The following is a 17,245-nucleotide window of genomic DNA, read 5'->3' as shown; positions in this document are numbered from 1 at the left end:
TATTTATAAAATTATAAATTTTAATTGATTCTAAAATAAAGTAAAAAATTATAAATATACATGATTATATTAACTATTATTCATAAATTTTAATAATTTTAAAAATTAAAATGTTTTTGTATATTAATGTATCATATTGTGTTTCTTTAAATTGCTCAGACCATCTAGACTAATAAATTATATTTTAAATAATTTAAAATGCATAATAATTTAATTATAATTTAAGAAATCGTTTGTATTTCTGAATATAGAGAAGGCCCGAAAGGGGTTATAGTCATCAGACCATGGTTACCGGTGCTCTTCAAATTACCAAAATGGACATAACTTGTCCATCTCACCTGCTCATGCTGACGTGGAGTTTTAGTGAGCTGCTGACATGGACTTGTGAGATTACGGCTCCCAGAGCCAATATTAGTGGGAGGATATAAATATAGATGGCAAAATATATTTTTTAATTTTTGTAATTTATATTTTATTATTTCAAAGATATTCTTGAATTTTTAATTTAGAGTTAATTGTAATTTTAAATTTTTTATTTTTTAATTACCTTCCTGAACAATATAATTTCGAGTCAATTACATATCTTTATAAATTTGTTGAGAATAATGAATTTATGGTTATAATTAAAATAATAAAAAATTAAGAGTATAATTGATTCGAAATTGTATGGTTCATGAGTATTTTTAAAATAAAAAAATTAAATATTTAAATAAAAAATACATACAAATACAAAAGTTAAAATATATATTTGATCAAATATATATACCTCCTCAACCGCCTAATTTGAGTAATTTTTTAGATTTATTTTTCTTTTTGGGTTGGGGAAAAAATATGAAATTTAATTGTGAGACATGATTTTTTTATTTTAACGTAAGACACAAATTCTATTAATATACATGTTGATAGATAAGATTTATGTTAAAATAATTTTTATTTAAAACACTTTAATAGCGCTTCTCAATTAAAATTCAAATAATGAATTTGAGCACGAGAAATCATCTTAGGATAATGATTTAGTTTTTTATTTTTAATAATAATTTTGATTCAATCAAACATCACCTAATAATAAATAACTTTCACTTATATTAATAATAATAATAAATAATTATATATTTATATAGGTTATATCTTAAATACCATCCCTATAAAAAAAAAAAACAAAATCGAAATGAATAAAGAAATATATATAGTTTGATGGTGAAATCAATTGACATAATTACTGAAATTAATTTTTTTTTTTTTAAAAAATAGTCTAGTTAGGTCCATTTGTTTGGTGACCCAAATAAGAAAGTTTTATCCTTATTCAATTGAGATTTGCTATGCTCGACTTTAAATGTATTATTATGTATGTATGTTTGAATCTTTTAAAGACTTATTCTGTTGTTTAAGTTGAATTTATTCGACGTGAGTTAATAGGAGAAGAGATAAGCCCGAATCCGTCCTCTTATATTTATCTGCATTAAATAAACAAATGTTATGTTATGGACGGACAGATGGCATCATGTTTTTCTCATATTCCGTACAGAATACATGATGGTTCATGGACTCATCATCGATGAAGGAGCATGAATGAATGAATAAATAATTACTACAAGTCTTGGGTGGGTTGGCAAGGCATAAATATTCACGGCGGGCGGGCGGGCGGGCGGGCGGGCCTCTATTTCAGACCCTGCACCTTCAAACCAATCCCAGGTTAGGTTTTTATTGGAACCGCACCCAGAAACAGACAAAATCTATATGGGTGTCCCCACCCCACTCCCTCCCTCCCTTCCACCCACCGACCCAGAATGTTTGTTTTGTTTGTTTCTTTTTACGCACATTTATATATTTTACCTCTCTCTTTTTTTTTAAATAATATATAAAAATATTATTTTTTAAAAATAAATATTTCATTAAAAATTTTACAAAATGTCAACAACTTATATTAGAGTATATCTCGAGTCTTATAATAAAAAATATTAAAAATTAAACAACTAATATATTTATATTTCTTCTAATAAAAAATATATATACAAATATTACACAAATCTTCGTGACGTTTCACTTTAATTTAAAAATTTTCGATCATCATATGTCTTTTCTCTTTAAGTATTATAAAGTTTTCGACCAAAATGTCAACATCTGTGATGATGAAGATACGTGATTACTCACTAAATAAAGGTTCACAATCAATTTCATAGGTTTCACTTTCATGTATTTTAAAATTTTTAACGCGAATATTAATAAATATTTGTGAAGAAAATATTCAGTTAGTCACTTAAAAATACTTAAAGAGTGGACAACAAACATCTTATGCAATCGTCAATTCATAAATATCTCTAAATATTATTTAGTTTTTAATGTAAATTTTATAAAATTATAAAATTTTTAAAAAAATTAATAATAATTTTGTATAAAAAAATATGAATTACTTTTTAAAATTATAAACATTTTTGTTATGTATGTATAAGAAATATTTATAATTCCTAAGAATTAATTAATAACTTAATTAAAAAGTGTAATTGATTTATTTATAATTTTATAAGTGTGTTGTGTGGGGGGAGAGTGGGGTGTAAGCTTTAGAGGTTTGTTGTTGTTCTCTTTACCCAAACAAAACAGAAATGAAATAGAGACTCTGTTGCCCCAAAGCAATGTCGACCTAATAAAGTAAAAGCAGGAGTTTACTCCTTTGCTTTAATTATGTCACCTTATCTAAAAGTCAAATGGATATTCAATTTCAAACCATTTTCTTATGCTAAATTACTTAATGCCTAACGACAACTATTATTATTATTACAGCAAAGCTACTGATTAAGCATAATAAATATATTTTATTCTTAATATTTAATCATTTTATTAGTTAATGAAAAACAAATTGTTAAATCATTTAATTAACTAATAAAATTCTTTAATGTTGAAAATAAATTACGATAAATGCATTATCTAAAAATAAATTATATTTATTGGTGTACCCACCCACTACTTATTAATGTCCATTCCAATAAACAAAATATTATCATTCTTGCGATTGTTTTAATTACTGTCTTTAACTAAAATATAGAACGTAAAAGATAAAATATGAAAAGTATTTTAGATTTTATTTTTTTTCAATGTATTTGTTAAACTTATTTATCGACTCTTGAAAAAAAAAAAATTACCTAATTTCTTACATGATATTTTTTAGATATGCTTATCTCTTTGTTCTTCAAACAAGCATACATTGAACTTTACATATAAAAAAAAAAACACATATGCCCTCTAATATATTCTAAAACAATTAACAAACAATTTGATAAAAATCTTAAAATATTTCCTATGATTATCTTGACTTTTTATATCTTAATTCGGAAAACATTACAACCTTATTTTGATATAATCTTATCTTAATTATTTTAACAAATGCTACCTTAATAGCAATGGTAAAAAAAATTAAATATACTTGTATTTTGGACAAGATTTTGTTAATGAATGCGCACCATTTAAGGTACATTGCACTTGATTTTCAACATTTAAATATTTTTATAAATTAAAAAAATATTTTAAAATACGATATATTTATTATTAATTAATAAAATATTAAAATACAAAAAAATGAGTGAAATAAATCTACCCTTACCTAGTCTACAGCAGTTCCAAGGTTTAGAAGTGCAACCACTCGACGACATCTAGTTCTCAAAGACTCAAACAAAGAAACAAGTTTCATAAAATTACAACCAAACGGGCCGTAAGTGGTTTGACTTTGACCTAATATAGGCCCCGAGCCGTGAGTCTGGGGCAGCAAATTGGGCCTTGGGTTAATAAGATTTTGGGCCAGAGAACGTTTACGGGCCAAATCCAGATTAAGAACTTCACCCAGGAAGCCCAAAAGAATAAGAAAAGGTTCTACAAAAGAGCACTTGAGAATTCTCGAAGAACTTGGGCTCGGAAGAATCCCCAAATAGGATAAAATATTGAATTCCAATTTGGTTTCCTTAATTCCCATGCTAAAGTACACCTAATAGCCTAAAAAAATAAAAAAGGCAAGGCAAGGCAAACCAAACCATCTCCCCTTGAAACTCTGCAAGAAAGCAATCTGCAGCAGGAGTCTACAAAATTTTGGTTTAACCTAATCGTTGAAGTAATTAGTTCAATTTATTTTTTTCATAAAAATTCGGTTTGGCTTTATTTTTTGTTTAAATTTCATTTTGATTCAATTTTTGAGGTAAAAATAACCAAACTCACTGAAGTTAAAAAAACGCCATTTTTGGCCTAGTATAAAAGAACAAAGGAATGGAAGGCTCAAAACAATGATTGGGTCCTTGGGCCTTCCCTTTCACTCAACTCTTCCTCTTTGTCTCCCATTAATTGTCTCCAACAGATCCATTGCTCCCTCTAACGCTCACATTGACCCTTCCTCTTTACCTCCAATGCCAATGACAACCAACCTTGTTCCCATCAACCATTTCTGCTAGCATCTCTCTCTTTTCTTGACTATTCCTCCCACCACAAGTCCCTGGCTCCATTGCATAATTTGCACCACCATGCTTGCCTATCGATGCCATTTCAACAGCCACCATCGCCTCTATTGCCTTCAATGATTTACGGTATATGGGCTTAAGCTATTTCAATAAGTTTTTGACAACATTCTCCTGAACCAGTATTCTATGCTAAAATCTAAATCTACTAAAATTCGACTATTAGATCCTTTTAATTTTTGAATATGTAGATCGTTAAGTTAAAGACTAATCTGATGGTCGATTTCGATCATCGAATCCACCATGAGCGGTGGGCATCATTTTTTTTTCCATAAATCAATTTTGATAATAAAATTAATTTTAGATCTACAAAAAATTAATCATTAGATCAAACTCATTTTTGAATACATGACCTATCACGGTTGAGAGAATCCGATAATCGATTCCGATCATTGGAATCACTAGTCGGTTGGGTGGCTAGCGGTAACAATGAGGCCGAAAATTAATTCGATTTGTTCGGTAATTTTTTGAGTTTATTTGGTTAGTTTGATTTTTACGAATTTTGTTTATTTTTTTTTATTTTCACGTAATTCAATTTTTTGATTTATTTAGTCATGTTGGGATAGATTCTCACTTCTATGGAAGCACCGGCCTCAAAGCAATGCTTATCTTTGATACCACAACAAAGTTTTATTCTTTGTTCTAAGTTCCACCTATATAAGTTACAAGATTGTGAAGTCATCAAAGAAGACTAATAAACCCGTCTATTAGTGAATAATAGATGGGAAGATCAATAAGTTTGGGTACAACAACTCTTACATGTGAAATGATGTATAATAATAACCATACACAAGACGTTGTCACCTGTCACGAATAAAGATAATTGTAATACTAATAAAGTTCATACAACCAACAAAATTTAATGGGATCAAAATTTTTTATTGTTGTCATTGTTATTGTCACGAGTTCCATGTCATGTTACTGCTACTCCAATACTTGCAAGTTTTACACAAGCTGAGTTCACATGAGTTTGTCAACTACTTCACCTACGATCGTTGCGCTACCCATTGGAACCTCCAAACTACTTCCAAGGCAGCTGAAATGACTTGACAACAATTGCTATCAAACTCCAACACAAAAGATGTGTTCTCAACCCCCGTTGTCTCTTGCAAATATGGAAAGACTTATTCTTCTATATACAATGGCAAGCTATAACTAAATTATTATAATACCACGACACGGTGCTATCATAATAATTGCACAGAATATTTTCTTCTCTTGCGGACCTATCATGGTTAGCACGTCTACAAAAGGCTTCTCCCTTCCATCCAACAATTCCTCTCAACATCACACAATAGTCCTGTGTTCACTAATGGATGGTAAGCATGATCTATCAATGTTTCGTTTGTGGGATAGTAAAAGGCATTCTATCTACCTAAAACCCATCAATGTCAATGAATGAATAAAAACTGGAGAGTACAGGATTGATGTGTGTACATAAATACAGTATCCTACATAGGGAAAAACAATATTATTGACAGAGCAGAGGAAACGGCTCTTTCTATCTCAGACACAACATAAATTAGAAACACTGGCAATTGATCTGAGAATAAGTACAGGAATTTATACCTGTATTCATCCGGAATTATAAATCAAATCAATGATTCAGTAGTCCTTTTTATGTGCTCGCACTGCTAAATCATCTTTAAAGCAACAAGTCAGATCAACCTATTTGCAGCCCTTTTCCTGGCAACATCTGAAAGCTTGCTTTCCTCTACCTGAACCTCCCTCAATTGCAGAGAATTCAGAACAAGTAATTCAACAGCCTCCGCTTCAATCCCGGAACAAAGCATTATATCTACACTCTCTAAATGCCTGCAATGTTTGACCATTGAAACCGTGGACAAATTAGTCAACCTTTTACACCCCCTTAACTTCAATTCCCTCAGCCTGCTGCAAGAAACAATCATAGATGTGAATTCCTTATCGACTAACATTTCATTGTAAGACAAGTCCAACGTCCTCAGCCGCCTCAAATTTTGCCCCAACGTGGTCAGCAACCCTGGTTCTCTTTCAACCACATCGCAGTTTATCAATGCCAGTTCTTCAAGGTCATGTTTCATGGCTATACAAATGGCCTTGATCCCTTCACCAGTAACAAAACAACAACTCTGCAGCTTAAGACATGATAATCCCCTGAAATTATCTGCCACAGCGAATAAGTGATCGTTGTCTAGGTCAAGAGGCAAGCGTAAATCAAGTTTCTGCAAGTTGCACTGGCTTTGAGTTATGAATTGGAGTAAACCGTCTCTACTACCACCATCGTACACCAAAAGAGATTTCAAAGACGCAGAACTCTGTGCCAAATTGGATAGAACCTCATCGACTATGGCCCTACAAGCCCTCAATTCAACTTCTTGCAGGCCATTTAAGCAGTTGACAAACGAGGAAAGTGACGAGTCGTCATAGCAAATACACTCGCAACTCCGCAATTGGAGTTTCTTAAGCTTTTTGCAGCTCCTCCATAGCCAATCAAGGCCGAAATCGCCGTTCTGGATTCCGGACAATCCGAGGCTCTCTAATTCCAGTTCAGCGTCGAAGTCTCCGCACATTATTTGAAAGTTGGACGTGAATTGGCAGGAATCGGAACCTCCAGCGACGGTGGTGAGAACGACGGAGAGTTCTTTCAGGGAGTGGAAAAGGAGGAGCCATCGAAAAGAGAGGGGCCGAGAGAGGACGATAGAGAGAGAGGTGAGGTGAGGGCAGGAGGTGGAGAGAGAAAGCAGAGGGACGACAGAGACAGGAGCGGTGTAAAGCCGGAGCTGGCGGAGATTGGGACAAGAAGAGGCGGCGGAGAGAATGAGGCGATCGGAGGAGTCGCCGCCGGCGGTGAGAGAGAGAGACGAGAGGAAGGGGAAGTGAGAGAGGAAGGAGAGAAGAGGAGTCGAAGAGTAGGGAATCGAAAGACGGAGGGAGAGGCAGGTCTTGGAGGAGCGGTAGACGCGGAGCCACCGCTTGGAGACTAGGGTTACGGCGGAGGAAGACGCCGGCGGGAGGCGTCTGAAGATTTCGTCGAGGAGCTCGTCACCGAGGATGGCGTCCATGGCTTTGGACTCTTCTGGATGCCACTCCACTTCTCTCCTTCTTGGCTCAAAACTGAAGTTGGCTTCTTCGTCTCTCTTAGAGTCTTTTTTTTTAAATATATATATATAGGATAGGATGGTCCATTCAATAAAAGAATTTTAAATAAAAATTTATTAAATAATATTTGATAAATGCAATTTATTTTTAAATTTTTAATAAATTTTAATTAAAATAAATCTTAATATAGTAATAAAATTAGTAATAAAATAAATCTTAATATAGTAATTAATTTTATTTTTAAATAAAATATATAATAAAAAATTACTTTATTAACAGAATTCTATTACATCAAAACTTAATCTTTACAAATTGGGAGTTTAAATAAACAAATTATAATTATAAGCTAAGATTTTTGTTTATTTAAATAAAAAACTGAACATAAATTGATAGAAGGACCAATGAAAATAATAGTTAATAATTTTATAAATATACTATTAATTTTTAATATATATATATATATATAAAGCTGACACAAAATTAGGTGGCCGTTACCATATGGTTGGGCCGTCCAGCTATTACTACTTACTTACCAGTCGCTGCATGGCATACGAATGGTGGCCCGACGCTTTAATAATTGAGTCTTGCGATAAATCGTGGTCTTGTTCGTTTCCTGCTCTGTAGGGAGCTCCCTTGCCTCTTTATTGCTCTCCGTTCCTTCTCAAATCTCGACTCTGTTTCTCTTTATTCCGAAAATATTATTTCAAGACGAAAGCATACGTCCCTAAATTTGTCCTTTTATTATAAATTTTAAATTTTTCATAATTTCTAATGCATCTCTAAACTTAGATTAAAAATATATTTATACTTCTAAATTTTTATTTTTAGTTTTTTTTTTTGTAAAACTTTAAATTTTTCATAATTTTAAATATGTTTTTAAATTGATCAATCATTTATTTAAACACTTGGCTAATAATATACATACTTTGATATGACAATTTTTTAACATTTTCTCGACTCTCTTCGTCTCTCTTTCGTTTCTCTTGTCTTTTAATCCCTTTATATAGTAAGATAATCATTGACTCGAACACATCAATGATCCGTCTAACTCAATTGGGCTATGCAACCCAACTAGAAGAGACATAATGAGACATCAAAAAGGGCGAAGACGTGGCCAAAAGAGAAAAAGAGTTGAGGAGGACACCAAAAAACTGTCACAATGCACTTGTGCCTGCGTATCATTTGATGGCTTTATTTCAACATTTAAAATAATATTTGATTGTGATATTTTTATATTAATATATTATATAATTAATTAATATAACTATATAATAAATTAATAACAAATCGCACTAAATATCACCCTTAAATGCTCGATTAACATTCCCGTTCTCTTTATTCCCAATTCTTTTTCGTCCGTTCATTTGAAAAGAAAAATAAGTGAACACGAGAATCACGCAACTTCTGGAATTAGCAATTTTATTAAAACAAAATTACATACTTGTAATAGACATGTACATAAATTATGTAATTTTTAAGAAGCTATATCATTTTATATAAAAATTGCTATTTCCACTTTTAAAAAAAGAAAAGATGGAATATATATGATGTTGCAGCGGACTTGCAGGTTCCTTGCTTTTTCAGTGCAGCCAGAATATATTGGTTAAAAGAAGGCTAAAAGGGTAAACAACTCTCTTCTTAATATTGGTTCGAAGCAAAGAGAATCCATACCACACAACAAGAACTAGCATGTTTACCTTTACTGATACGAATAGAGAACGAGAAGGAATCCAAACCGTGCTTCGTTTCATTCACTCTCTTCAATCAAGGAAGCCTCTATGCAGGTAATAGGCTCCATCCATGTCTTGACTACGAGTAAGCAATTGGGCAGGTGATACACTGTTGAAATGTGCCTTTGAGCTCACTGATTGGCATGCCCACCGTTGCTCTATTCTATAATCATTTGTTAGGTCGGCCGATCAAGTCAGATTGATGGGTCTCTAGGAGCTAACGAGTAACTTCCAATCTCACATCCTATAAGCTTGTCATACAGAGTGGGTGTATTTTTCACAGATCTCGCGGGTGAAACATCATATATAGCTGAAAAGACGAGCCAAAGTTAAGCATGTCAAGATTGAGTTGATTTAGTAAGGAAGAGAGGATACGGATAACGTTGATTAGCTCACAAAGCTTGCCACTGACCTGTAATACTGAAGCAATGATGCGAGGTCGAACTGAGATGAGTTAACAGTGGTGTAGTAAAATGTAAACGCACAATACCCAGCAAGGAAGGTGAACCATCGTGACATAAAGGTAAGTGGCGCTGCTCCACACCCAAAGGGACTCCATCCAAGTCCAGAAGTCGCCAACATTAACACTGCCAAAGCCCTCAAAGAGACCTCTCGAGACGACATATGCAATGGGAGGAAACCCTATGAATACCAACACCAGGTTGCAAGCTGCCTTGGAGATGGACCTCACTGACCGAGTTTTGACTTCTAACTTAAAGGGCAAAGCCATCAAGCACATTGGAACAATCAGCAGGGAACCAATTTCAGCAGTGGCAAAATTGATAACCGACATTAGACAAAGACCAACAAAGGCAGCAGAAATTGTCACAGATTTCAAGATAACCCATTCCTTTTCTTGAATTTGAGAAGCCCTGGTAAGTGAAAAGGAGGAACCCAAGATCATGTGCAAGGCTAGAAGACTGAAACCCGAAAGTAGAACCCAGATTGAAAGGTTATTTATTGGTGGGGAATTTGGTATTTCACTGATGAAATAAGGAAGTAATGTAATGATCACACTCCATACGTGAACCACAATCATTGTTTTTGCTGCATGGAGCCATTTCCACGATTTAAAAGTAAAGGTAGGAGAATCAACAGAGGCTGATGAAGTAACCGTGCCTTTTTCTGAACTCAATGCCTGATTAGCATCAATATACAGAGAGGCCGCAAGCATAGGAAGGGGAGCAACAAGCAGTGCGAAAGCAATCATGTACACTCCAACTGACACAAACTTACTTGGAGATGTTAAAAGGTATAAGAAGAATGACTGGTGAAACTTTTCAAGAAGGTTATTTACCGACCTTATCACTCCTTCAACCAACCTGCAATGGAAACCAAAAAAACAAAAACTAGGAACCGCGAGGAAAGAGATTGTAGTAAAACATTCTCACAAGAAAGGGAGCATTTTTCCCGGACAATTGCCCTCAGAAACTGAATGGCATTTTAGGGGCTTCTCAGAGAATACAAAAAATGTACAAGATATCTGATAACAAGGAAACAAAACTCAAGAAAAAGAACCATTGTGAAATAAGGACACTACCACATCCTAAAACAAGGCAAGAGGAATAGCCAAACAACTTAAAAGAGACCGGCTAAATAATAAGCAGAATACAGGTGCCAATAGCAGAACTAGGCAAGACAGGCAGGGGCCAACCTGACAAGGTATTAAAATTTTTTATTTTACCTATAGCGTTTTGAATATTTCTTGAATGAACCAAATATTGGCCCCAAAAAATAAGTTCAAGAAAATTTACTTCAACTCCTCCCTAATTTAAGGAAGTTCCCCCAACAAAATTCTTGATCCTTAAACAGAGCCGTGCTATACTCCACTATGCATCAGACCTCCTTTAGTCCAAAAATAAAAATAAAAGAGTCCTCTGCAGCCCTTATATATATATAACTCACACCAAAATATTGATGGAACTAATGGTGGAAGTCCAGATATTTAAGACAGTCCCATAACTTCCAAGCAATTCAAACCCCACCCAAAGAGAAAGTTCATAAACAAATAAACAGAACAGAGAACTGACCTCCCACCCCGCAGAAGAAACTCATTTTGCCTCCCCTTTTTGATTGAAGAAGCTTTGGGTGAAATCTCCAGAGTAATTGCATCAACTTGATAATCACGGAAAGCACCGTGGGGACCAGTAGGAACACCTAATGCCTACCAGCAGGATACATGAATTCAAGGATTAACAAATTCCTCGATATGCAGTGAAGAAAAAGATGGAGAAAGAACAAAAGAAAACCCATTTATGTCCCACTTTTGGGGCTTTGAAAGATACAAAAGCTTCCTATCTCAATCAATACTCTCTTAATAACAACAAATACAACCACTTACCTGGCGATATAAAGAACTGGCAAGTGTAGCTGTGCCTTCAATATAATCTGCAACAGGGATACCAAATTTCCACTGGGGATTTAAGCTTCTAGTAAATTTACCCAGTGACTCAAATGTTTCACCTAGAGCCTTAAGCCAGATAGAGTTGAGCAAAGACCACAGTTTCTCCACCTGTACATGCAATCCCTGCCTATGTACAGCCAAATAGTTGACAACATTAATGAGGTCAAGATTTGGCATCTGCCCGTTGGATGCCTCAGCATAAATGCTAAGACTGTCTTGCTCAACTTGTTCATTGCTATTGGTAACTTTAATGACAAGAGCAGCAGCCATGGTCCCTGCACGTCTGAACACATCAGATACTTCTGCTCCTGTAACAATGTTCTTTTGCAACTCATAGATGGTAGTGCTCTCCTGACAGGTTTCAGCATTCAGTCTTGCCAAACCACCAAATGAAGGTGTGTGATAATCTCTCAGCCAAGCAGAAACTGAGGCATATTCTCCATGCTGTGAATCTGCAGCAACCCATATAATATCCTTGGCTAGCCAACTAACTCGGGTGAGTAAAGATAACACTGAGGATGCAATGCCTAATGACAAACCTTCACCATGTGAGATCTTCACAGAATTGAAAGGTGTCACCAAGACAATAGCTTCCTTTCCATCACCACGTGGAGCTCTAATAATTCCAACCACATTAATTCCGTATGATGAACAACTGTTGTTTTCTTGAATAATTCCACGATCAGGACCAGAAAAAAAGTGCAGTGGATGAAACTTATTTAGTCGAGGCTGGAACTTGTGATAACTAACTTCCGCACCTAAGTCTGTCATGTGCTGTGCTATCAGGCCTGGGATTAATCTGCAATTTCAATATGGATAAAGAGAAGACTTGAGAAAAAATAAACGAAAACAGAAAATGTATTAAGGTAAAAAATTCTCAAAAAATAAAAAATAAATAAATTAAGAAAAGGTATGGATACCCAGTTCCATATAGAACTGTGAATTGAACAGTAAACAAAACAACAAAAAGCAAAGAGATGAAACAAAATACAACCAGGTGAATTGAAAATATGAGCTTGAAAACAACTAAATTGTTATACCAAGAAAATTTGTCCAGTCCCATTGACATTGCAACTTCCAATTTGTTGAAAATAGTACAGAGTTTTAAAGTTCCAACCAATTATTCAATAGTGTCAAAGTGGAGAGATGATGAGGTTTCAACATGCAAGGATGACTGTGTTTCAATATTCAGTTCAATCATTGGTTATTTATAGTTTAAAGTCATCAAGACAACAAACTGGAGAGATGTCAAACACCTTAAACAGGTTCTAACAGCAATAGCAATCCAAAGCCTTCTGGTAGAGTATGTCAGCAACCTTACAGTCCATATGGGCATGATGAAAACAGAGGTCAAACTGATCACTTACATGAACTGATAAATAAAATTTCATGGACATGGCTAAGAATTTCTCATTTTATTAGGCAACTCTAAATTAAAACTGCAAAACAATAATATACAAAAACCTGACAGTAGATCTTTTCCATTTCAATAAGGATAGATGAAACATGATATGCTCCAAAAAGAAAAAAAAAAAAAGGAAGCAGATGGGGAATTAACTACTGTGAAGAGAAATCCCCTCAACAGTTCTGGTGTTGAAGGTATTATTTCTTACAGTAGCCAATCCCAAATCTAGATTAAGAGTGAGGGTTGCATTAGGAAAAAGACAATTAGCACACAAATCATCAAATCAAAGATGATGTGCAACCAGTAGTGAAAGAGCATTATAGTACCCATTTACAAAAACAAAGGAGATGTTTAGAGTTGTAGAAATTATAGAAGATTAAGCTAATGAGTGATATTATGAAACATTGAGAAAGGGGTGATTGAGAAAAGGTTGAGAAGAAAAACAAAGGCCTTTAAAAACCAATTTGATTTTGCGCCTAGTAAGTTAATAATGAAAGCAATCTACTTATTGAAGCATTTGATAGAAAAGTCCAAAAGACGAGCAAAAAGATTTGCATATGGTGTTTACAGACTAGAGAAAAAGTCTGATAGAATTCCAAAAAAAAAAAAAAAAATGCTTTGTAAAGAACTTTCTAGAAGAAATTATATGGATTGCTTATATACAAGTTAATAAAGACGTGTGGCATCAAAGAACAACATATATTAAGACTTGTGAATGAGATATTGAACTTTTTCAATTATATTTCAGTTGCATTAAGGATTTGCAATGACCCACCACTTTGCTCTTGTGATGGATGCACTCACATAGTGCATCTAAGAAAGGAGACCTTGCTGTATATTATTTGCAGACAATATTATCTTCATGGATAAGACCCAAAAAAAATGAAAAACAAGCTCAAATTATTAAAAAAAAAAAAACCCTTAGAATACAAATATTTCAAGTTGAGTAGGTCTAAAACCGAATATGTGAAATATAAATTTAGTAAAAATATAAGGAAATGAAATTATATGGATGATGTTCTGGTCAAATTTAAAGTAAAAAAGTGCATCCAACATTTTATGCAATTGTAAAATTCATTTAAAGCTAAAAGGAAAATTTTATTGAATGGCTATAAGACTATCTTTGTTGTATAATTTAGAATGTTAGACGGTGCTAACATGTGTAAAATTTACAGTGGGTGTGTGCAACCATACAAAAATAAAAGGGCAAAATAAGGAACAAGGTTATATGTAATAAGGTCAAAATGGCATCTATTAAAATTAAGATGAGAGAGTCGTGATCAAGATGAATCAATTATGTGAGAATGAGAGTGATAGAAGCACTTGCGAGAGATGAATGGATGAAATAGAAGAAATTTGTAGCAGAAATAGAAGAGGAATACCAAATAAAACTTCATGGAAAAGCCTTATACATGACATAGAATGTAAGGGGCTATTCAGTTGTGGAAAATTGCCCAAGTTTTCCAGAAAATTACTTCAAGGAAAATAGGAAAATAAGAAACTAGAAAACTTATTCAAATGCAAAAAATTTCTAAATGGAAAATGGAGATTCGTTTTCCAAAAGTGAACTAAACTTGGAAAACTACTAAAATTAGTTTTCTAACTTTTCCTTGTTAATTTAGAGATTTGGAAAACTCAGTTTTCCAAAAAGTTTCCAGAAATCATCTTCATCTAATTCTCTGACACAAGTTGCATAAAAAAAATAAAAATAAAACATCCCTCTCTTTTTGAACATATATTCTAATTTTCTAGATTGGAAATTAGTTTTTGTATTTCTAACATTTGAATGCATTCTCCAAATTTCTATAGAAAATGAAAACCTTAGATTTTATTGAAAATTGGAGTTAGAAAACTATAAATCATTCTCCACAACAACCAAAAAGCCCCTAATTTTCTTGCAAAGGATATTGCCATTGACAGAGATGGTTGGAGATCTAGCACCTAGTAAAATTAAGCCTTGGGATAGAGATGGTCATGGATAGAGATGTTCCGAGAGCTAGAGTTCATGTGGCTATCTCCACCTAATGGGATTAATGTTTGTGATGATGATAATGAGAGTTAATCATTACAACATGTTACTAATTGTTATGATTTTCCGAACTTTTGAGTCCTTCCTCGTGTTATTTGAATCCCTATTCTTTCAAGGAAGCAAGAGGTTCATGTTTCCAAACTAACAAGGTGTTTTCAGATTGTCTAAATGCTACTCCAACCTAGCAGGAAACAAAGATTTCAACAATCTTGAGTTTGATGGGGCATATAATCATACATATTAATGTCTGATACCCGGTTCAGAATAACTAATGGAGTGTAACTTGGACAAAGCATCATAAAAACACAATATGCACTTGGGGATAGACAAGCTGAGCAAGTGGCATGATCAAAAACATGCCAGAAGAAAAAATATGCAATGTGTACATGATTCATAGAAAGGGAAAACAATAAAACATTTAATGAACAAAGTATATACCTGCCATTGCCTGTTTTCAAATTGGTTAGTTTCATTACTAAATTATTTGCCTCTGACACATCCTGAGAGGAAAGCATGGGGTGAGCGGAACCTGTGCCATGTGAGTTTTAGCATCATCAAAAGGTAGCTTCGGTAGACATATCATATCTAATAATCTAAAAAGGCAGTCAGTGCGAGGTGCACAATTTTGTAATCAAGCTAATATACAGGAAATTATGAGCTTCAGTTTAAGAATTTCAGCATAATCCCCCAATGCAGAAATCAACATCACAATTTACATATTCATATGACTTCCTTTTTTTCAGCAAATATCTTGACCATTTGGTTCGCCCCCAAAATCAATGGCTCAGCTCACAAACTCAATCGTGAAGAGCCTTAAATCTGACCTACTCCCACTTGGCTTCATTTTTTCCCTCCGTTTTCCGTGCCATAAACCACAATCTTACCACATTTTCACCAGTATAGACCACTGCTATATCGGAATTACAATTCCGTATGTTTCGACATCTAACAAAAAACATCGACTTATGTTCTAATTGTTACTGAGGAATCAATTATCTTGCCACATCGAAGAGGGGAACTATTATGAAGTGACAGCTCAAATAGAAGTTCACTAACCAGGCATCAAGGCATTTTCCGAGATGTAAGTATTTTTGGCGAGAACAGGTAACAGCAAAAGAGCCAAAACCCCGCCAGTACAGCAAACGACACTGAAACGCGATACGAATTACTTATTAATCACTCTGCATCATCACACTCCATTCCGATTTTCGAACTCAAAATCGATGGATGCGTGTGTGGAAGAAGAATACCTGACGAGAAGGCTGTGAGAGATGAGGAAGATCCCAATACGAACTATTGGCCGAGGCTTCGGTTTAGGCGGCTCGCTTTCCACCATCGTTACCGCTAGCAAACTCGCAGCAATCCAGTAATCGGCAACGAGCTCTTCAACTGTTCTTCCACATCGATCTACACGTGAGCTTTACTCCGGCGATCCATTGTCAGTCGCTGAAACGGCGTCGTGGGAAGAAGGGACACAGAAGGGAAAGGACATTTCAAATGCATCTCTCCGGCACCGCCGAGATAGGGCTTCTCGTCCGGGACATTATCGTAAATATCAATAAAAAACAATACTCTTGCACAAAATTTTCTATAAAAAATGATTAGTTAACTCATAACAGTAATATGATATGATATTTTATTAATATATATCATTATAATATGAAATAATATTTTTCTCTAACGTCAGATGAATCAAGCTGTTCGCGAAAAATTCAATGTTCGTCACTATAAAAAAATTATTTGAATTTATTTATTAAGATAAATAAATTAAAATTAAGCTCAATTTTAAAATTTAATTTTGAGCTCAAAAAATACTGTCTCATTAAAACTATAAATATATTTGATTAAAAACTTATAAATATTAATAAATTTAATTAAAGACTTATAAATATATTAAATTAAAAGCTCATAAACAGTAGGAATGGATTTGAATTGTTATGATCTAAACTTTTAATGTAAGAAATAAAATTAATAATAATCTAATTTAAAAATAAATACAATCCATCCTAAAATTTATAATTGGTAACTCTCCTCTCTAAATCATAACATATTTACAAGTAAAAAATTATAAGTTCAAAATTAAATTCATTCAAATTTTATTAT

At 33.7% G+C, this 17,245-nt stretch overlaps 2 protein-coding genes across 2 annotated transcripts; both read right to left on the bottom strand.

Moving 5' to 3' along the window:
* Window positions 1–4,897: 4,897 nt before the first annotated feature.
* On the bottom strand, window positions 4,898–7,608 carry LOC127803389 (uncharacterized). Its single transcript, XM_052339584.1, has one exon. It carries the CDS (start codon window positions 7,535–7,537, stop codon window positions 6,152–6,154), a length of 1,386 nt encoding a protein of 461 aa, XP_052195544.1. The 5' UTR covers window positions 7,538–7,608; the 3' UTR covers window positions 4,898–6,151.
* Window positions 7,609–9,197: 1,589 nt separating this feature from the next.
* Window positions 9,198–16,673, bottom strand: LOC127803388 (uncharacterized). Its single transcript, XM_052339582.1, has 7 exons — window positions 16,393–16,673; window positions 16,199–16,290; window positions 15,581–15,671; window positions 11,646–12,507; window positions 11,335–11,468; window positions 9,717–10,626; window positions 9,198–9,614 (listed from the first exon to the last, which is right to left on the bottom strand). The coding sequence occupies exons 1-6, from the start codon at window positions 16,476–16,478 to the stop codon at window positions 9,759–9,761; spliced, it is 2,133 nt and encodes a 710-aa protein (XP_052195542.1). The 5' UTR covers window positions 16,479–16,673; the 3' UTR covers window positions 9,198–9,614; window positions 9,717–9,758.
* Window positions 16,674–17,245: the final 572 nt, after the last annotated feature.

This window comes from Diospyros lotus, chromosome 6 (assembly GCF_014633365.1).
Source record: "Diospyros lotus cultivar Yz01 chromosome 6, ASM1463336v1, whole genome shotgun sequence".
Classification (NCBI taxonomy): Eukaryota; Viridiplantae; Streptophyta; class Magnoliopsida; order Ericales; family Ebenaceae; genus Diospyros; species Diospyros lotus.
The sequence above is the reverse complement of the archived record's forward strand: the minus strand, read 5'-3'. Positions and strand labels throughout refer to the sequence as shown.